The 23,213-nt window shown below is 38.8% G+C and overlaps 1 protein-coding gene across 4 annotated transcripts in view; it reads right to left on the bottom strand.

Moving 5' to 3' along the window:
• Positions 1 to 1,407: 1,407 nt before the first annotated feature.
• glcci1.S (glucocorticoid induced 1 S homeolog) overlaps positions 1,408 to 23,213 on the bottom strand; it is a 40,776-nt gene continuing 18,970 nt past the window's right edge. For all 4 annotated transcript variants that reach the window (XM_018269201.2, XM_018269200.2, XM_041567487.1 and 1 more), the window contains 5 exons: positions 18,118 to 18,231; positions 11,387 to 11,539; positions 8,838 to 9,051; positions 3,723 to 3,843; positions 1,408 to 2,056 (listed from right to left, as the gene is read on the bottom strand). In XM_018269201.2, the coding sequence (XP_018124690.1) occupies positions 1,696 to 2,056; positions 3,723 to 3,843; positions 8,838 to 9,051; positions 11,387 to 11,539; positions 18,118 to 18,231 (963 nt within the window). In that variant the 3' untranslated portion in view covers positions 1,408 to 1,695. The remainder of the gene's footprint in view (positions 2,057 to 3,722; positions 3,844 to 8,837; positions 9,052 to 11,386; positions 11,540 to 18,117; positions 18,232 to 23,213) is intronic.

The raw sequence follows: 23,213 nt of genomic DNA, 5'->3' as shown, positions 1-23,213 counted from the left end.
CCCGAAAATTGGAATTCGATCAAACTTTTTTTTCTCCGAAAAAAACTCAAATGTCAGGAAGGCTGCAAATATCTCCATAATGATCCCTGGACCACTCCCATTGGCTTAAACAGCAATTCGGCAGGTCTTAGGTGGCGAATCGGCGAATTCGAATTCTTAAAGGGCCTGAGTATGATAAATCTAAAAAAATTGCATTTTTTTTTAAAAAAAAAAAAAACTCAAATCGAGTTTGGATAATTTCCTAGTCGAATTTGACAGTTTTGACCATAAAAAAAAAAAAAAATCAAAAATTAGAATTTTCAATTAGACTCTTAATAAATCTACCCCTTAGTGTGTATAGGTGGATTCAAAATTGTAATTTTTAGGTGGCGAATAGTCAAATTTGAATTTTTAAAGAGCCTGAGTATGATAAATCTGGAAAATTGCATTTTTATTGTTTAAAAAAACTTGAATCGAGTTTGGATAATTCCTTAGTCGAATTTGACAGTTTTGACCATAAAAAAAAAAAAAGAATCGAAAATTCGAATTTTTAATTAGACCCTTTCGTAAATCTGCCCCTTTGTGTATAGGTGGATTCAAAATTGTATTTTTTTTGGTGGAGAATAGTCAAATTCGAATTTTCAAAGGGCCCGAGTATGATAAATCTCGAAAATCTATTTTTTTTTTTAAACTCAAATCGAGTTTGGATAATTCCCTAGTCAAATTTGACAGTTTTGACCATAAATAAAAAAAATAAAAAAATAATCGAAAATTAGAATTTTTAATTAGACTCTTTCGTAAATCTGCCCCTTAGTGTGTATAGGTGGATTCAAAATTGTATTTTTCTTTTTAAAGATGCCAGAACACAAGTGCTGGGGATATTGGACATTCAACTTATCTATACAGCCAAAGCGAGGCTATGCCGAAAGGCAAAAACACTGAAAGAATAAACATTGTCATAGTGATATAAATGGACACTTATAGGCTTGCTGGTTCTTATCAGAGACCCGTGTCCAGGACCTTCCACCTGGAACTTATTCCAAAATAGTCTATATCATGAGAAAAGAACAGAAATGTGTTCATTAAGAAACTTTGTGCCACTAGTAAGCTTCTGTCTTAAGCTGATATTTCCAATGTAGTTTACATTCCATGTTACCTGAGTTTAGACTTCATCTGAAGTACCTGAAAGCTAGGCCTTAGCACAGGATCTGTGTAACTCATGTGGCCAATGCGTTAATATTGTTGCATTCTTTTCAGTGAGAGAGGGGCCAGGAATGCAATGCATAGCCGACGTTCTCTCCATTCAAACAGATTCAATGTCAAAGCACTGGACCAACTGTAAACAGAAGCCTGAAGCATGTTATTCCTTTTAGGACAAAACACAGCAAGATTATACACTGCAGAGACAGGCACGGGACTTGGTTCAGGTCAAGCTAAGGAATATTTATGAATACAGAAGAATGCAGATTATACCTGTTCAGATGTACGGTGCAATGCATAGTCCATAAAGAGATAATATCATTAGAACAGTGGGAATCCTGCACTAATTGTTGCTAGTCAAGAGAAAACAGAAGTTCAGCCCCAGTCCGAGTTAACAATGGCAAACGCTAAGCAGTACATTTTTTTATTTAATTGATCAGAAAGGTTTACCAATCAACATGCAGAAGTTGGTGATTCAAGTCATCTTGTAGCAACAGAGTCCTGCTCTGCTGGTGGTCACATGAAAACATGGTTGTGAGTAGGAGAGGGTGCCGACAACTGATCGTCATTCAGTAGTTCCAGCCCAAGCTGTTGATCTTGGGGAGATGCATGGTCATTGTCTTCATCATTGCCGGCTGCACTGGGGGCACCATCAGACAGAGACGAATAGGAGACCTGAGATGAAAGGTGTTCAACAGTCATGGGATTCACTGCAGAACTTGGAGGAGGATTTGGGGAGTTCTTGAGAGTTAGATCTGAAGCAGGTAGTAAAGGCCCCAGTAATTTTACTGGGCAGAAGGCTGATCCAGTGGGGATGAAATTAACCTTGTTTTTGTCAGGGCATGAAAAGAGAGCGGTAGAGACAGGTGGGCGGGTCCTATGGAGATTAAGGAGAAGAAACAAAATGTTAATCTACCAGTAAACACAATATAGTCAATGGACAGAGAAATGAGCTTTAATGAAATGTTGATTGTTTATAAGATGAGGCAATGTCAGTGAGCTGATGGCCAAACATCTTCCATATGTGATCAAAGTACTCCAAATCATAATGAACCTCTCAATTATTCTTCTATTCTATCTGTTTAATGGTTGTCTGTCTCAATCCAACATTATCTATTGCAAAAAAATAATAGTAAGAGGTTTCACATTATATACCTGTGTATGTGTATGTATGTGTATATATATATATATATATATATATATATATATATATATATATATATATATATATATATATATCTTACCAATAAATAAGTTAGCACTTTTACAACACCTGGTGTGAGTGTGAACCATTGCTTTTTACTATTTAGGCAGGCCAAGGCATCTATATAAAGACTTTTCAGCATTCAGGAGATGTTTGCTTTCTGTTTTTAAGTTTAGTAGATGCAGTAAAATAAATTGTTAAAGCTTGCCATAAAATTGGTAAGCCACCAGGATCGCAGGTCTAATTTCCATGTTGCTGTAGCCAAACCCCGCCCCCCCCTTATGGTGGCTCTATACCATTTAAAAAATGTGGTGTCCTAGCCACCCTAATGAACACACAAATACTGGTATATGGCTCTATCCAAAGGCAAAGTCAATAAATTGATGGTCTAAAGATAAGGAAACTAAACAAATAAATGAAAAAAATATAATAAGGCTGATGAAATGGTTTCTCACCAAGGTAACTACCAGTCCAAAGGTTGCCAATCAAATTTTCAATGTACAAAAAACCTAATGGATTGTGGCCCATTTCCAAGTACAGCAGTAGCCTATGAGTAAGTGCCCACACAGGCACGAAACGCGTTAGGGCTTATGCATGTCCTAATAAAGCCTTTTTAACTGATCAAGACTTGAGCTACAGCTTTACTTGAAAATGGGCCTCACTCCATTTGGATTTTTGTCCTAGCCATCCCTACCTTAAAAAAGTGAGAGCAGGGGAGGATCAGCCTTTAGGAAAAATGCAACCAGGAAAGTTGGTGGTAGCCTATGAACATGACCAGTTGTAATTTGGACCAGCAAATGGATTTGTCCATAAGGCATAGGTATGGCAGCTTAGCAATGCTGAATTATGCTCACAGTCGTATTTCATAGATACAGTATACAGAAAAGCTTCTGTTGCTTTGGGTTACAAAATGGTGTTAAAGCTCAATGTTAAGCAAACAGGATGTGTGGCAGTTACTGATGCGTAAGAGCTGCTTTTCCTCTCTTCCACTGATCAGCTGGTTGTCTCAATGCTCAATGTTTAATTGCAAGGCTGAACACAGATCACACACACACACATATACATATGCTTTTTTTCCCCCTTGAAAATGGTCCTTGTGTGGGACTGAAACGTTGGATCAATAAACTTTTTCTTTTTTATCTTCATTTGTTTGCTTAGAAAATCCTGTGAGTGCCATACATAACTTTATACCATTTATGAACTTTTAATGCATGTGCACCCAGATTTCGTCCATTTTTCAGGGTGTGCGGCCCTTACATGCTAATATATATATATATATATATATATATATATATATATATACACACACACACGCGTTACTGCAAAAGGCATTACTTACGACAGTTCCTCAAAGACCTTCACTCGCTCACATCCCTCTGGAGGCTCTCGTTTGAACATGTAGCTGTTGTTTGGTTTGGGGGATGAGGCATACTTGGGTAGCGGTGAGCTACTCCCACTGTCTGCAAAAAGGAGCCATATTACTAGCGATCAGGAGCCATGAATTTGGTTTCCAAATATGCACACGCATGTAGAAATTAAACTGAACTGAAGAAAGAGGAATGTTAAGTGCTAGATGCTCATAGCAAAAGTGAAAACAAGCAACGGGCACACTGAAAGTACGGAATCAAGGACAGAGAAGCACCATGCACATCATTAAGCAGAAGGAAAACAGAAGGAAAGTAAATTAGGAAAAGTGAAGGAAAGTAGGAAAACGTATGAAAGAGCGACAACAGAAGGAAATTAGGAAAACAGAAGGAAAGTAAGAGAACAGAGGGAAAGTAGGAAAACAGAGGGAAAGTAGGAGAACAGAAGGAAAGTAGGAGAACAGAGGAAAAGTAGGAAAACAGAAGGAAAGTAAGAAACAGGAACTGTGTGAGAGTCCATACTAGTTACAATTCCACCAATCACACAATCTGTTTTCATAGAAACCCTCATTGTCTAATACAAAACAGAACAAACACTAAACTAAACTATTTAGCAGAATTTGTTACATGAAGTCTAAGACAATGAGTGTTACGTCTATCTATTTTACGCGTCACGTCTATTTATTTTAATATATATAAAAAAAATATAATCATAAAATATTAACGTGTCCTATGAAAGCAGATGCATGCATGGTGTGCAGGGATGTTAAGTCAGCAGTACCATTTTCATAGAGCTTTAATCCCCTTGATAAGAGCATTACACCTATCCTCTATCATACCTATGATTGCATCTTCCCTGCCCTGTGCTTTGCTCTGCTATAATGTCATAGCAAAATGCAGAAATAAAAACTCTCACTCTGACAGTATCACTGTCAAATCTGTGTCTCTCAAGCTTGTACTGCACAGCTCAGCTAGCTATCAAATCTCATTTGCGATGATCATGATCTGATGGTGGCCCTGTATCATCTACAGCCTTCATGTCCAAAATGACTTTTCTACATCAGCTTCCTGCAACTCAATTTCAAAAAGACGTTTTCACTACCATGATCACCGACAACATGTGTTCTTAATCCATACAACCTTTACTCTAGGTTAGTTTATTCTCTGTAAGTAAAAACTGTAAGCTGCCATAAGGCAGTAGGATGAAAGAACAATTGGAGCAGGGCTTGTGAGGTGCATCTTGAAGGAGAAGGAAGGCTACCGAAGCTGTTTATTGCTAATTGATTAGCCACAATAGTGCAAGCTATAACACTATATTTATTCTGCAGAATGATTTACCATACCTGAGTAAACAGCTCTAGAACCTCGGTTTGTTTGGGATAGCAGCTGCCATATTAGCTTGTTGTGACATCACTTCCTGCCTGAGTCTCTCCCTGCTCGCTCATAGCTCTGGGCTCAGATTACAGCAACGAAGGGAGGAAGGGGGAGAGAGGAGCAAACTGAGCATGCTCAAGCCCTAGTCATGGAGGTTTAAAGGAATTGTTCAGTGTAAAAATAAAAACTGGGTAAATAGATAGGCTGTGCAAAATAAAATATGATTTGATGTATAACATGCCAGTTAGAACACTACTTCCTGCTTTTCAGCTCTCTTGGTTTACACTGACTGGTTACCCTGGCTACCAGGCAGTAACCAACAGAGACTTGAGGGGGGCCACATGGGTCATATCTGTTGCTTTTGAATCTGAGCTGAATGCTGAGGATCAATTGCAAACTCACTGAACAGAAATGTACCATGTGGCCCCCTTCATTTTTTATTTTGCACAGCCTATTTATCCAGTTTTTATATTTACACTGAACAATTCCTTTAAGCTGAAAGAAGGAAGTCTGATACAGAAGCCCATGTGTACACAATAGAAGGAAAGAAATGATGTGTTTCTTTTGACAGAAGCAGCATTACTTTGAGCGTTTACTGGTGTATTTATTTAGACCTTTCTGATAAAGCTTTCTTAGTTTTAACCTTTCCTTCTCCTTTAAGGAGCAAGACATAGTTGTTGCTGGCCTCATGCAAGCACTGGTACTATACACACACGGAGCTCAATGGCTTGCTGGTAAAGGCATTTTAATGTCATGGCCCCATAATCTACCCCTGAAGAGGCAATTTGACTGGTGGTACATCAACAAGGAGATGCCATTACAGTAGCCAATGCTTGATCCTTGCAATGTAGCTAGAGAATCATAGGTGCTGGAGAGAGACCATGCATGTGATGATGTGAACTAAAAATAAATGCCATCAATGGGGGGGAACTGCTTCTAGCCAAAAATTACCGGGGAATCATTGTTTCCTAAGAAGATGGCAACATCTACACCTACATATAATAGGCAAGCTGTAATTCTAATTAGGTGTTTTGTTCCCGACATGGACAAGAGGTTAGAGAGTTCCCAAATAAAAGACCAATTGCATTGTTACTTCTTGTTGAAGAAAATGGAAAATATCTTATTTTAAAGTGAGGAATATAAATGAAAAAAAAAAAAACAGTCAAAACCAAATCACCAGTCTGCGGCATCTTAAGGTTTATTATGACTTGTAGATGTCATATTTCTTGTACCTGGACCAGTTTGTGTCACATTCACCACATGTAGTGGTGCAAGGAGGACAGAAAAGGGAGATTAGTGGTTGTGAATAAAATAGATACATGGGGTGGGGCAATCAAGATAGCGAGTGGAGTGAATAAGTGTGTGAAAACAAAAAATAAAATGTCAATAATTACAGAAATCCATAAAAGAACAGCAGAGGACAATAAAAATAAAAAAGAAGAGAAGCCTGAATTACGAGCAATTACACTTGGGTTCCCTAGAGTACCCCATAAATATACTGTATAAGGCTGGGGTTGCTGTTCCTACCAATATATACAGTCATATGAAAAAGTTTGGGAACCCCTCTCAGCCTGCATAATAATTTACTCAACTTTCAACAAAAAAGATAAAAGCTCATTAAGCCTTGAACTTCATAGGCAGGTTTGTCCAATCATGAGAAAAGGTATTTAAGGTGGCCAATTACAAGTTGTGCTTCTGTTTGACTCTCTTTTGAAGAGTGACAGCATGGGATCCTCAAAGTAACTCTCAAAAGATCTGAAAACAAAGATTGTTCAGTATCATGGTTTAGGGGAAGGCTACAAAAAGCTATCTCAGAGATTTAAACTGTAAGGAATGTAATCAGGAAATGGAAGGCCACAGGCACAGTTGCTGTAAAACCCAGGTCTGGCAGGCCACGAAAAATACAGGAGCGGCATATGCAGAGATATGTGAGAATGGTTACAGACAAAGATCACCTCCAAAGACCTGCAAGAACATCTTGTATATCATTCTACAATTCAACACAATTTGCACAAAGAACATCTGTATGGCAGGGTTATGAGAGAGAGAAGCTCTTTCTGCAATCACGCCACAAACAGAGTCGCTTGTTGTATGCAAAAGCTCATTTAGAAAAGCCACAGTCATTTTGGAGTTATTTGGTCATAACAAAAAGCGATTTGCATGGCGGAAGAAGCCACATTCCAAGAAAAACACCTGCTGCCTACTGTCAAATTTGGTGGAGGTTCGATCATGTTGTGGGGCTGTGTGGCTAGTTCAGGGACTGGGGCCCTTGTTAAAGTCAAGGGTCGGATGAATTCAACCCAATATCAACAAATTCTTCAGGATAATGTTTAAGCATCAGTCACAAAGTTGAAGTTACGCAGGGGTTGGATATTCCAACAAGACAATGACCCTAAACACACTTGGAAATCTACAAAGACATTTATGCAGAGGGAGAAGTACAATATTCTGTATTGGCCGTCACAGTCCCCCGACTTGAATATCATGGGAAATCTATGGGATGATTTGAAGCAGACTGTCCATGCTCGGCAGCCATCAAATTTAACTGAACTGGAGAGATTTTGTATGAACGAATGGTCAAAAATACCACCATCCAGAATCCAGACACTCATCAAAGGCTATAGGAGGCGTCTAGAGGCTGTTACATTTGCAAAAAGAGGCTCAACTAAGCATTGATGCAATATCTACGTTGGTTGCCCAAATTTATGTCACTGCTGAAATACTACTGTTCCCATAAGGCAATTAAATATTAAAAGGAAGTTGCTCAGCCAATAATAAACAAAACTCCAAAGAATTAAGAGGGGTTCCCAAACTTTTTCATATGACTGTATGCAGATTTAGTAAGGACCATTCATAGTTATTGAATAAAATACTGGAGTCATTCATGTGGGTGAGATTTAAAAGCAGGTATGGCCTGGTCTTGTGGCATAAACTTGATCGGTGGACCCCTGACAAAACATGTTGTTCCCTCTCTAAGATATTGGACAGAACTTCTTGGGAGCATGTTGAATTTTAACACGCAGCTAAGTAACAACTAATGTGGCATATAATATCATATTTCAGTTCTTTTTTCTGTTGGACATTTAACATCCCTTTGATCAACACAATTGTTAAACAAATAATCTTATATGGAAACAAAACAAGCAGAATTTACCTGTAAACTACATATCAACATACAAACAACAAAGTATCTACAAAATAGACCAGAATAGTTTACATAGTTAACATTGACCCACATTTACTGAGTGTCCCCCAGCGATTCTTTTACAAACTGTTAAAACACAGGTTTTGTGTAAGTATAAATTATCTGTGTATCTAAATATAAAATCTTGCATTACATGTAGCTATTTTTTTCTGGTATATAAAAAATGCTTTCCCTAGCAGTTTATGGAAGATGTTTGTAAGACAAAGGAATGGCGAAAGTAATGGAGGAATGGAATTTCCAAAATAGAGCATTTATTCTGCTGATATTGGTAGTCACCATCTATTCTAAGAGTAAAATTCAGCCAGGACTATTCTTAAACTGCTAAAAAGCTTGCATTTGTCATTCAAAGAGCCGTTTTGAGCAAAAGTTGAAAGCAATGAGGGCAGTCTAGACACAGGTAATTCTTGTTGCTTTTTATGTGCTGCTTGTGACGTTCAGTTCTATCATTATAGCCATGACCAATAACTAGACAAAAAAACCTATTATGTAACAATTTCCTATAAACCCTTACCTTTGTCTCGGTCAAAGAGCAGATCATCTGCGGAGCATGGACTTCCTTCCTGTGACTCGTGAGGGCAAGATGGAGAAGCACATGGTGAATGATTGCTGCTGCAACTGCTGCTTCGTTCATGAACTGAGGGAGTCTGTGTGTCGATGCTGCGGGTGCTGCTACTCCGACAGGTGGAAGGTACTGGTGCCCTTCTCCCATCTGGAATTTCTACAGGCTAACACAAAACACATAAGAAAATTGTAGTGCTCCTGCTAGTAAGCCATTGATATTAGGTTCTCTGGTGGGCACTCTGGTGCACCGAATCCAGGATTCAGCTGAATCCTTGTGTCTGGCCGAACTGAATCTAGACCCTAATTTGCATATGCAAATTAGGGATGGGAAGGGATATCGCATGACTTTTCGTCACAAAACAAGAAAAAAAGTTTTTCCACTTTTTCCTTTCCCGCCCCTAATTTGCATATGTAAATTAGCATTCGGACAAATCTTTCACAAAGTATTCGGTCGAATCCCAAATAGTGGATTCGGTGCACCCTTAGTAAGCACCCTAAAATCACATGACTTTTCGTCACAAAACAAGGAAGTAAAAAAAATCAAAAAAAAAAATCCCACCTTTTCCTTTCCCGCCCTAATTTGCATAATTTTCATATGCAAATTAGGATTTGGTTCCGTATTCGGCCGAATCCTAAATAGTGGATTCGGTGCATCCCTAGTAAGCGCCCTAAAATGCAGTGAAACACCTTTGCAGGACAAACAGTGGCATTTGCCAGTTATATCTAGGGATCCACCGAAGCCAGGATTCGGTTTGGGATTTTTCATCAGGATTCGGATTCGTCTGGATCTTTCTGCCCGTCCAAACCAAATCGGAATCCTAATTTGCTTATGCAAATTAGGGGTGGTGAGGTAAATCGTGTGACTTTTTGTCACAAAACAAGGAAGTAAAATATGTTTTCCCCTTCCCACCCCTAATTTGCATATGCAAATTAGGATTCGGATTCTGTATTCGGCCAAATCTTTCACGAAGGATTTGGGGGTTCGGTCGAATCCAAAATAGTTAGATCCCTAATTATATCAGTGGGCAGCAATCTATATGCACCCTGTGAAATCAGTATTCTTCAAAGGAGCCAAGCAGGATCTGCATATGTCTTGGATCACTTAATGTCATATATAATGGCAGGGTGGGAAAAATTATATATATATTGTAACTACTAATTTTTACAGGACAGTACCCAGGAAACCCAAATCCCCTCCAACAGAGGTTGTATCAAACTCTACAAAGTTAATGGTTCAATACAATGGTTCAAAACTTTTATTTTGCCTCATGAGAAACATAATCCATGAGTGCTGAATGCAATACACATGCAATGATTACATTTCTATCCAAAATATTTAACTGCACAGTCCAGTGATGCACTCCATGTGATACATTACACATGCCACTGAATCTCTGCCATAGTAAAGGATTTGTGGCACAAAGTAACTTGGTTTTGTACATAGGATGCTGTCAGTAAAACATAACTTTATTTATCGTTGCTGCAACTTTACATTACGGGTATGGGACCCGTTATCCAAAATGCTCGGGACCTGGGATCTTCATACCTTAAATCTACTAGAAAATCATGTAAACATTAAATAACCCCAATAGGCTGGTTCTGCTTCCAATAAGGATTAATTATATCTTAGTTTGGATCATGTACAAGGTTCTGTTTTGTTATTATAGTGAAAAAGGAAATCATTTTTAAAAATCAGAATTATCTGGATAAAACGGAGTCCATGGGAGATAGGCTTTCCATAATTCTGAGCATTCTGGATAACAGGTTTCAGGTCCCATATCTGCAGTGATCAACATAATCACAATACACAATGGGGGTTATGTTAAATAAAAGGCAGTACGTTTACCCAGGAGCGGTAACCCATAACAACAAATAGGATGTTTGCTGTTAAACAGGTGACCAGTAAATGCTACCTTCTGATTGGTTGCTATGGGTTACTGCTCCTGGGCAAACTTAGTGCCTTTTTTAACATAACCCCCAATATGTTTAGTGTGGTACTATAAATAAAAATGAATTGACTATAAACTCCAAGTCTGCCAATAAATTTGGGTGAAAGAGAAACACCCAATACTTATCAATGGCATGAATGCAGCATGGAAGCATACAGAGCACAGCAGCTTATCTGTGGACAGCACAAGGAAAAGTTTGTCCGCCAGCATGTTGTGGAGAAACAGTGCTTAGCAGATCATTGGTAGATCATTCTGAATATACTAACAGAGCAACACTATCCACACTAGCAAAAGCAACTAGGCAAACATGCCCTATTTGGCAAAATTCACCATGGACTGCTTGTTTATATGGGTAAAAATTATGGCTTTACACAAGTGATTAGTCTGCCCTAGTGCTAAACTCTCATAAATTGCATAAAGTACAAAACTATTTTTCTGGGGGCACTTATCTACAGCCTACATATTAGTAGATCTTTCAAGGAAAGAAACTACCCCTATACATGTAATTTAATGGTGTGTGTGTGTTTTATAATGTCAGTCCCAATCTTACCTTCACACTTTCCTCTTTATCGCTTGTTTCTTTGATAAAGACTTTTTCAAGTTCTGGACTTATCCCTTCAACATTGCACGCAGCTCTGGACCCCACGGATTTTGGCACAGAGATATTTGTTGTGGGTACAGGAATAGATTTGGATGCTGAACCCTGAAACAAATACAAATTAAGTAACTGCTACGGATATCACGGAGAATCAATGACAAGTCTGTGATATTTGTTAAGAGAACTGTATTGGGCAATAGACAGGCATTTAATTCTGTTCATTAAATAAAGTTTTTTTGACGTATATTTAACTCATCGTTCAAATCTGCATTACTCCAGACTCAAATCTATAACTGTATTCTGCTGCTGGTGTTACGGATTCTAGAAACCAGATTTAAAAAAATATTAAAAGTGAGCCTCAGGATCAAATACTTCCCTGCTTTAGATTCTTTTCTACTCGTTTTTTTTCCCCCTTTGCTTCCCCTAATTTGCTTCATTTTCTTATACAAATTAGGATTTGGTTTGGTATTTTGCCGAATCCTAAATAGTGGATTCGGTGCATCCCTAGTATGCACCCTAAAATTCCGTGAACCACCTGTGCAGGACAAACAGTGGCCAGTTATTTCTAGGGATGCACCTAATCCAGGATTTGATTCAGGATTCGGCCTTTTTCAGCAGGATTCAGATTCGCACCGAATCCTTCTGCTAGAGTCCTGCAGCAGGTCAGGTACCCGTGGGTTACCCGCAAAAACCTGCTGTATCATGCGGGTAGACGTTCCGGGTGCGGGTACAGACGTGGGTCAGTGGTTCTGCAGGTCGTGGGTCTTCTCAATAGCGATTTTTACTCCTTTTTTTCTGATCACGCCTACATCCGATTATGTCACATCCGGTTTACAATGACATCTCTTCCTGATTCTTGACGGTCAGCGGGTCTCGGGTCCAGGTTGCGGATTAGGTACTTGCGGGTCGGGTAGCGGGTCCAAGCAGGTAAGAATGCGGGTTGGGGGTCTGGGTAGCGGATTGCAGGTTGCAGGTACAGGTCGGATACGGGTTCCAAAAAATGGACCCGCGCAGGACTCTACCTTCTGCCCGGTCAAACCCCGAATTTGCATATGCAAATTAAGGGTGAGGGGGGAAATCGTGTGACTTTTTGTTACAAATCTATAAAAAAAATTCCCTTCCCACCCCTAATTTGCATATGCAAATTAGGATTTGTTTATCTGATATATGATATGATAGTTTATATCATATTAAGTGGCATATTAAAAAATCTTACCAAACTGGAATATATATTTAAGTTCATATTGCCTTTTTACATCTCTTGCCTTGAACCACCATTTTGTGATGGTCTGTGTGCTGCCTCAGAGATCACCTGACCAGAAATACTACAGCTCTAACTGTAACAGGAAGAAGTGTTGAAGCAAAAGACAGAACTCTGTCCGTTAATTGGCTCATGCGACCTAACTTGTATGGTTTGTTGGTATGTTTGTGTGCACAGTGAATCGTACGATCCCGGGGGGCGGCCCTTATTTTTTAAAATGGCAATTTTCTGTTTATGCTTACCCAATGGCACATACTACTAGAAAAGATCCCCAAAGAAAGGGACTATTTGGTTGGATATTCCTTTGAAGAAAGGCTGTTTCAAGTGTACAGGATGCTTAACATGTAGTGAGATGTTACAAAGTCCTTACCTACACATCAGAGGAAGGGGAAAAGGTTCCAGATTAGGCACAGAGTTACGTGCACCTCTGACCACATAGTCTACATGGCGTGCTGCCCCTGTGGACTCTACTATGTGGGTAAAGCGGCCACTACATACAGAGAAAGAATGAACAATCATAGGAGTACCATAAGGAGCGCCCTCTCTACTGGTAAAGCTGAGCAAACGGTGGCTAGACACTGGCTGTAGTTGAAACACAATCTACCGCAATTTCGCCACATGATCATTGACAACTGATCTTCACGCTCACTCCGCTGGAGGTAAGTAAACATGGAGTTTCTCCCTGCTTTTGGGAGAATGGGCTTTGTACAAAATAAGCATTTTTTAAGGAGACGATCACAAATAAGCACTCTGACACCAATGATGCACATCTTTATTAATATGTTTGGCGCACTATATTTTATAACATATATTATGCACGTATATGATAAGTAATCCTGTGGTTTGGATATTAACAGCACTATGCTGTATGACGAACACTGATGACATCATCTATTGTATTTTGTCGCCAAATTATGTACATTTAAACTTGCTTTGCTGTTGTGTGGAATTCACTCTCCTGAAGACAGCCCCAGTTACAGAACCGAAACGTTGAGAAATAAAACTTCACTTTGATTTTGCAACATGAAGTCCTTGGAGTGTGGGTTGTTTGCTTACTATATGCTACTAGAAAAGTATATTATGAAAATGGTTTGTTTACATGAAGCAGGGTTTTACATATGAGCTGCTTTATGCAATATGTTTTTATAGAGACCTACATTGTTTGGGGGGGTATAGTTTTCCTTTAAACTTGCCTGTTTTGGGTTAATCAAAGTCCCTGCCCTAGTCAAACTTACATTCTAAGGTCCCCATTACATTCACACACAGTAGGGTGATTTTTTATCAGGAACCAATTAACTTGTCTGTATGTTCTGGAGCGTCGGAGGAAACCGGAATACTCATAGGTAATCCACACAGACACAGGGAAAGTGCTACTCGCAGAGCCTCCAATCATGCTTTGTAAGCTTGCAGTCCAATGTAATGGAGCTATTGGATTTAAATCTACTGGTTACAATAAATATAATGAAGACAGCAACTCTAAAGGTGGCCATAGACTCAAAGATCCGCTCGTTTGGCGACATCGACAAACGAGCGGATCTTTCCCCGATATGCCACTAACTGCATGGCTATATCGGGAGTAATTCGAACGTTCGGCCGTATGGCCGAACGATTGAATTACGATGCGCCAAGGGGCTCCGACGGGTCGGTCGGGTAAAAATCCAACCTTCCTGATCGATATCGTGGCCAGATATCGATCGGGAAGACCCGTCGGAAGCCCCCATACACGGGCAGATAAGCTGTCAAATCGGTCCAAACGACCGATATCGGCAGCTTTATCTGCCCGTGTATGGCCACCTTTAAGGGAGTGCCTTAAAGGAGAAGAAAACCCTAAAAATTAATGTGGCTAAAAATACCATATTTTATATATTGAACTTATTGCACCAGCCTAAAGTTTCAGCTTCTCAATAGCAGCAATGATCCAGGACTTCAAACTTATTACAAGGAGGTCGCCATCTTGGAAAGTGTCGACACTCACATGCTCAGTGGGCTCTGAGCAGCTGTTGAGAAGCTAAGCTTAAATGTTGTCATAAATTATCAAGCAGAAAATATAAGCTGATGCTACAGGGTTGATTATTAAATTCTGATGCTAATTGCACTGGTTTCTGTGCTGCCATGAAGTAATTATCTGTATTAATTACTCAGTCGTATATGTGACATTCTATATGTACTGTGTATTTTGAGTGGGTCCCTAAACTTAGTACGTGACAGCAGCAAATAACATGTGCAGTGAATCAGCAGAAAAGAAGATGGGGAGCTACTGGGACATCTTTGGAGACACAGATCTTTACTGCTAAAGGGCTGTGGTTGTCTTGGGCTGGTACAGAAGCCCAAAACATAAAGTACAACATTTCTAGCCCACGTCTTTAGTTAAGCTTTATTTCTCCTTTAAAGGTTTTTGAAACTATACAAATCAACATGAACGGAAAACAAGTGTTCAGATAGCAAAGGGCTTAACTCCCCAACACAGAAGTGATACAGATAATTACTCCCTGCACCTGTCATTAGAACAACACTAGCACAGATGGTACAATATAAATTAGGGAAATGACCTTGAATGAAAGAAAACAAAGATACATGACCAAGGCACTGTAATGAGAAAATAGCAGTGCTGGTACATTAGCAACATGTCATTTATTTATTTAATTTTTTTTTTTTACAATGCTATAATTTTTCCAAACAAACGCCTGTAGTAACACATTTTGTTTTGGAGAAATGAAGCAGCGATAAGTGTAGAAAAGAAACATGTCAACAAGGTTCATTCTATCGAATGGTCTGGTGTTTCTCCATTAATTCAATTCTACAGTCTTATAACCACTTGCCTGCTGTACATAGCAAAACGTAGGCACTGGCTGTCAAGGCCCTTCACCAGCAGAAGACATCAAAGGAATTGTTCAGTATAAAAATAAAAACTGGGTAAATAGATAGGCTGTGCAAAATAAAAAATATTTCTAATATAGTTAGTTAGCCAAAAATGTTATGTATAAAAGCTGGAGTGACTGAATGTCTAACATAATAGCCAGAACACTACTTCCTGCTTTGCAGCTCTCTTGGTTTCCACTGATTGGTTACCAGGCAGTAACCAATCAGTGACTTGAGGGGGGGGCACATGGGTCATAACCGTTGCTTTTGAATTTAAGCTGAATGCTGAGGATCAATTGCAAAGTCACTGAACAGTTATGTCCCATGTGGCATAAAGAAGAATTCAAACCAAAATTTAAAAAAAAAACCCTCCCCCCCTACCCTGGGTAGACCCCGCTCCCTCCAGCCTACCTGCCCCCCACCCCCCGGGCAAATGCCCCTAATTTTTACTCACCCCTCCGTGCAGATTCTGGCCTCTGCGTTCACGGCAGCCATCTTTTTTCTTCGGAAATTTTGGCGCATGTGCAGTTGGAGTAAATTTCTGGTCCGGAACCACTGTGCATGTGCCGAAAGTCCCAATAATTCACAAAAAAAATTCGGAAATTTTCATGCCTTGTTGTTGTACGGGACTGGAAATTTACTCCAACTGCGCATGCGCTGAAAATGCCGTCAATACACAAAGATTACCGGAGAAGAAGAAGATGGCTGCTGCGAACTCCGAGGCCAGAATCTGCACGGAGGGGTGAATTAGGGGCATTTGCCAGGGGGGGGGGCAGGTAGGCTGGGGGAGGAGGGTCTACCCAGGGTAGGGTTTTTTTTTTTATTTCGGGTTGAATTCTCCTTTAAAGTCACTGACTAACTCAGAGTTAGAGAGCTGAAAAGCATGAAGTAGTGTTCTGTTCTTTTAGACATCCAGTCACTACAGTATTTTTACATAACATTTTTGGCTAACTAACTACCATAAGCCGAGTTTTTCAGCATCCAAAATGTGCTGAAAAAGTCTACCTCGGCTTATACTCAGGTCAGCGGTAGCCGACCCGGGTAACTGAGATTGCAGTCAGTTTTAATCATTACTATACCAACAGTACACTTGGGGAGAGACTGCAATATCCCACAATGCCCTCTGTTGGTTATATGAAAGAATAACAGTGCGCCCTCTGTTGGTTATATGAAAGAATAACAGTGACTGCAATATCACACAGCACCCTCTGTTGGTTATATGGAAGAATAACAGTGACTGCAATATCACACAGTGCCCTCTGTTGGTTATATGAAAGATTAACAGTGACTGCAATATCACACAGCGCCCTCTGTTGGTTATATGAAAGAATAACAGTGACTGCAATATCACACAGCGCCCTCTGTTGGTTATACGAAAGATTAACAGTGATGGCAATATCAAACAGCACCCTCTGCACATGGTAGTGGGACAATGCACACGGTAATCCGTTTGGCAATTCTCTGTCACCATCAACTTTGCAAAGAAGTCCGGTTGATCGCTGGGGGGGTCGCTTTGGCAGAATGTGCGCTGCTGGGAGACAGGGCTTTAGTTGTGACTAGGCTTATACTAGAGTCAATAAGTTTTCCCAGTTTTCGTAGGTAAAATTAGGTACCTCGGCTTATACTCGAGTATATACGGTATATAAGAAACATTTTTTATTTTGCACAGCCTATTTACCCAGTTTTTATTTTTACAATGAACTGTTGCTTTTATGGTCCCCACAATTTCAGACTAACAAGATATAGTGTTATAATAAAAACAGAGCTTGCACGTTAATTTTCAGAAAAAACATCTTTAAAGGAAAATCTAAGTCCAAAGAACCCTGTGGCCAGTTCAAATGTTCAAAAGCTCTCTAACAGTAATGTTCTAAACTGTAATGTTCTAAACTGAAGTTGTCTACAGCAGCTCCATATCTTTGATCTGGGTAGGACATTTTTTGCAAGCCAGTGGCACAGCACATGCTCAGTGTGCACTAGGCTTTTGTTGACAAGTTAAACTTGGGGAGGGGGGGTCATTGAGAATTTCAAAAGCAGAAAGTGAGCTTATACATGTCATAGTAACTGATGATGGAGGGTGGATTAATAAATTCATACTGATATAGAATATACTGGTTTCTATGGTGCCATGTAGTCAAAATTACTAATCAGATTCGTACCATGAATTTTATTTTTCATTATCCAATATATTGTGAGTTGATCCCTAAGCTTGGGTAACAGACAGCAAGTAAGGGCATGTGCTTTTAGGAGTAAGAAGAAAAAAAACAGGAAGCATTTGGAGGCATCATGTGGCACTGATCTTCACTGGCTGTGGTGAATATGGGCTGTTTCAGAAGCCTAAATCTGCACAAGGGTCAGTTTGAATTTACTTTCATTCTGAAATCATGGTGACTCGCTCAGAATTGAATCCAGTTGAAATTCCCCATAATATATCCTGAAAATGTTATGCATAGACATCCATAATGATTCTTGGTTATTCTGCCTATTATTATAAAATAAAGCTGGTCTCTGAGAAACTTAAAGCAGAACAACTACATTGCCCAAACTTTAGTTTTAGCCTACTTACCTGAGTGTGAGTGACCGCTACATGATTGCCCTGCACAGGCAGCTGATTGTCCTTCTCTTTGAGGAGACGACTGCTGTTCTTGGTACGTTGGAGCTGTTGCCTTAGCTTGGCAATCTATTGAAACAGAGGTAAAGCTCAATATTCTAATACATGTGCCTAATGCTTTATTAGTTTTATGCTTTTATATACAGAATTGATATTTCATATTATTGGGTAAGCTTGCCAGAATACATTACACCAATATACAATATTAAACAGAAGGAAATGATCTTCCTTTGTACTGGAGAATTAGTAAGGGTGCAAAATGGAATACACCACAAAATATAAAAAAAAATTGAGCAAGGGGATGTGTGTTCAGATGAAATGCACAGTTAAATTGGGTTGAAAAAAGATAAAGTCCATCAAATTCAACCCCTCCAAATGAAATCCAGTCTACGCACACACCCCTCAATACATTCATATAAATGATTTATACCCATATCTATACTATACTATAATTATAGGCTTTAGTATCACAATAGCCTTTGATATTATGTCTGTCCCTTTTAAAAGCAATAACTGAATCAGCCATCACATCATCACCCGGCAGTGCATTCCACAACCTCACTGTCCTGACTGTGAAGAACCCCCTACGTTGCTTCAAATGAAAGTTCTTTTCCTCTAGTCTGAAGGGGTGGCCTCTGGTACGGTGATCCACTTTATGGGTAAAAAGGTCCCCTGATATTTGTCTATAATATCCTCTAATATACTTATAAAGTGTAATCATGTCCTCTCAATTGTCTTTTTCCAGAGAAAACAACCCCAACCATGACAGTCTATCCTCATAATTTAAGTCTTCCATCCCTCTAACCAGTTTAGTTCACTTAGTCTCTGCATTCTCTCCAGCTCATTTATATCCCTCTTAAGGACTGGAGTCCAAAACTGCACTACATACTCCGGATGAGGCCTTACCAGGGACCTATAAAGAGGCATAATTATGTTTTAATCCCTTGAGTTAATGCCCTTTTTTATGCAAGACAGAACTTTATTTGCTTTAGTGCCCACAGAATGACACTGTCCGGAATTAGACAACGTGTTATCCACAAAAAAAACCCTAGATCCTTCTCATTTAAGGAAACTCTCAACACACTGCCATTTGGTGTTGGTACTACATTTTCTCAAAAAGTAAAGGTCACTCTGAGAACATTATATCCAAGTGAGTGTGCTTTCTTATGCATTCAAAGTTTTCACAATGCTATACTGCTTTTGGCTATGTATTGCAGCAGAACCACCAGTTCACAAGTGACCTTCACTAAGCTGTAGAGCAACATTCCACTACAACGAGTTGCCTGGGTGCTTAACATAAGCACCCTACTCAAGCAATATACTGCTTTGCACACTGTAGACCTTCCATCAAGTGATATGGAAGTCTTTAACAAATATAAAAACAAATCACCTGAATAACAACCACTGAATAAATATACAATGTGTACTTGACACAGGCCAACAAGCCTGAGTGCAGACTGAAGAGGTACAGGGGACCAAAAGATATTTGCACCTTAGCCCAAAGTTTTGTTTTATATCTGCCATATGCTTTATAGGCCCTTATTTTATAGACCCTTATTGTACCATACATGTGTCCTGTTCTTGTGTATTCTGTTACTTTTCCTCCATATAATAAGAAAACAAACAATTGTAAAACAAATTGTACAGGTATGGGACCTGTTATCCAGAATGCTCGGGGCCTGGGATTTTCTGCATAACGGATCTTTCCATAATTTGAATCTTCATACCTTAAGTCTACTAGAAAATCATGTAAACATTACATTAATAAACCCAATAGGCTGGATTTGACTCCAATAAGGATTAATTTTATCTTAGTTGGGATCAAGTACAAGGTACAGTTTTATTTTTACACAGAAAAAGGAAATCATTTTTAAAAAATCGGAATTATTGCATAAAATGGAGTCTATCGGAGACAGCCTTTCCGTAATTCGGAGCTTTCTGGATAAGGGATCCCATACCTGTACTTTTACGCTTTTTATAGAAGTTGTTACCACTGTCCAGGGCAATTACAGTATAAAAAGCTCAACCACAAAAATCCTCTTTTGGGCAAATGGCATAAGTGCAAATTGTACATATTTTACACTAGTGCATTTTGTGCTACATATTGTTTTGAGAAATGTAGCAACATGCACAGTTTGTCTGTCTTCCCCCTAACAGAAACAGAAGAATTTAACCATGGCTTTATGATCTATTGCTGGCGAAATGACTGATGCAACAATGCTCTAGTGCATAGGAAGGCAGAACAAAAGAAACTAAAATGATGACTAGGTTAGCAGGAGTGGGAGTGAAGTTCTAGAGAGAAATGTAAATGTACTGCATGACGCACTCTCACTGGCAACCTGTGCTTTTTATTTCAAATGAGCAATTTTGCCAGTGACAATGACAGATTGGGGTTATGCAGCATTGTAATAGCAAGTGACCTGAAATAAAGTTGAATGTACAGAAACAGGGGAAGTTAAAGCATATGGAAAATTCTTACATTAAGTCACCCAAAAAAATTATTACAAATCCTATTTTATAATGTTAATCAAGCAAAATACATTTAATTACACTGTAAAAAATTACTTGAATCGTGTTTCCTTCAGTCTGGAAACTCATAATTATTGCAAGCAGGCAGGAGCCATTTTGTGGACACTGTTATGAAGACAAGCCTTGCATCATCTCAGAATCTTGTTTGTGCACGAGAATAGGGGACCTGATGTCCATCCCCATGCCCTGGCTACACAATTAAATGGTTAAGAGAACAGGGGGAAAGTGGGGAGAGCAGTGACATCTAGAAAATGCAGAATGGAAAGTGAAAGTAATTGCCTGCCCCGCCTCTATGCCTAAGGCATAGAGGAGGGGCATGCAGTATTTGATTGACAGCTGAGATTTTTTAAATGAGTTTACAACAGCCATGAATGCTTAAATTAAAAAAATGGATTTCTTACTTAATTTGGAAAGAACTTTTATTATAGATTTTTATGTCTGGGTGACAGGTCCACTTTAAAATTCCTAATTAATACTTGTAACACTGTAATCCAGGGAGCGGACTCTTAGTATTTCCTTACTGGATTATAGATTGAGGAATAAAATATCTGGGAAATACTTTGGAATATTTACGAATTATTTCATGATAAGGAGGCTGTGTAGCACAAGGTTTACCTGCACCATTCAGAAAACCTTTTCCATTAAAGTAGACCTGTCACCCAGACATAAAAAGTTGTATAATAAAAGTCCTTTTCAAATTAAACATAAAATCCAAATTCTATTTTTTATTAAAGCATTCATAGCTGTTGTAAACTCATTCAAAAATCTCAGCTGTCAATCAAATATTGCCTGCCCCTCCTCTATGCCTAGAGGCATAGAGGCGGGGGAAGCAATTACTTTCACTTTCCATTCAGCACTTCCTAGATGTTCCAACAATCCCCCAGTTCTCAACCATTTAATTGTGTAGCCAGGGCATGGGGATGGACATCGGGCCCCCCATTCTGGTGCACAAACAAGATTCTAAGATGATGCAAGGCTTGCATCACAAAATGGCTCCTGCCTGCTTGCTATAATTATGAATTCCCAGACTGATAGAAACAAGATTCAAATAATTTATACAGTGTAATTAAAGTTAATTTTGCTTGACTAACATGATAAAATAGGATTTGGAATATTTTTTTCAGGTGATGGGTCCCCTTTAAATAAAGATTATACATTGGAATTTTGATAACCAAGGTCCATGAAACAGAGAAGGGTGAATAAATACTTTCAGCTGGAGTGAAAATAAGGTAAAAAAGGGCCTGCTTTGAGGAAAATGTAACAAACAAACTAGATTGGATAGTGTCACTGGCTGTGGTGGATAAGGTTGGTGGGAGAGGAATAATATACTGAGAGGAAGAAAAAATAAGGAACAAAAAGGATCATAGGAATATGAGAAATGAAATCAGTTATTGTGAAGAAGCTGTGAAAATGGCTGTACAGGTATGGGACCTCTTATCCAGAATGCTTGGGACATGGGGTTTTACAGATAATGGATCTTTCTGTAATTTGCATCTTTATACCTCAAGTCTACTAAAAAATCACGTAAACATTAAATAAACCCAATAGGCTGGCTTTGCTTCTAAAACGATTAATAATCTCTTAGTTTGGATCAAGTACAAGGTACTTTTTAATTATTAGAGAGAAAAGGGAAATCCTTTTTAATCATTTGTATTATTTGATTATAATGGAGTCTAGGGGAGATGGCCTTTCTGTTATGTGGGTATTCCGGATAACAGATCCCATACTTGTAATGGGGCAATAGAATGATAACATTTAGTTGTATAGTAAGGAAGAAAGAAAATTAAGGTAGGAGAGAGGGAAAGAGTAATTGTACATGAAGGAATAACAATTGTGATATGTCAGATGTGAAGGAACTTTTATTTGGAGTGCAGTTGCTGGAGAAAAAAACAGACAAAGTGATAGATAAGTATATCAGTGGTGGAACAGCAAGAATATCATATGTTGGGAGCATAAGCATTCTATTTCAAACAGTGAGTTATATGAAACCATTTCTATCTCTGCACAAATTATTACAAGAAAAGGTATCACGGCAAGAATATTTTTAGCATACTGAAATAAGAAACTTTGTAAATACAATTAATTAAATATTCTGCGTAATTTCTAAAATAAACAAGTTTGTGTTTAATATCCCTCTCTCAGAATCTGTTTATCTTCATTCTGTCTTCATGCAGCAGTTGGGTGTCAGATAGTCACTGACAGTTACATCAAATATATCTTATAGATGGCTTCCTTTCCTAGCAGATGTACTAAAGCTCATTCAGTTAACTGATTTCAGTACAAACATAAAATAACAAAATAACTGCCGTTTGCACAAATCCTGCATGTAGAGAGACATGATGTCTGGTGATGTACTCGAATACATCTTCTAGGCAAAAGGATCAGATATATTGGTTCTAACTGTCAATGAATATCTGACACCCAACTACTGAATGAAGACAGAGTAAGGAGACACAGATGCTGAGAGAGGCATAGTGAAGATGAACTTGATAATTTCAGAAATGCTACAGAATATTTAATTG

Source organism: Xenopus laevis, chromosome 6S (assembly GCF_017654675.1).
Source record: "Xenopus laevis strain J_2021 chromosome 6S, Xenopus_laevis_v10.1, whole genome shotgun sequence".
NCBI lineage: Eukaryota > Metazoa > Chordata > Amphibia > Anura > Pipidae > Xenopus > Xenopus laevis.
Note: the sequence above shows the minus strand (reverse complement) of the source record. Positions and strands in the feature narration are given on the sequence as shown.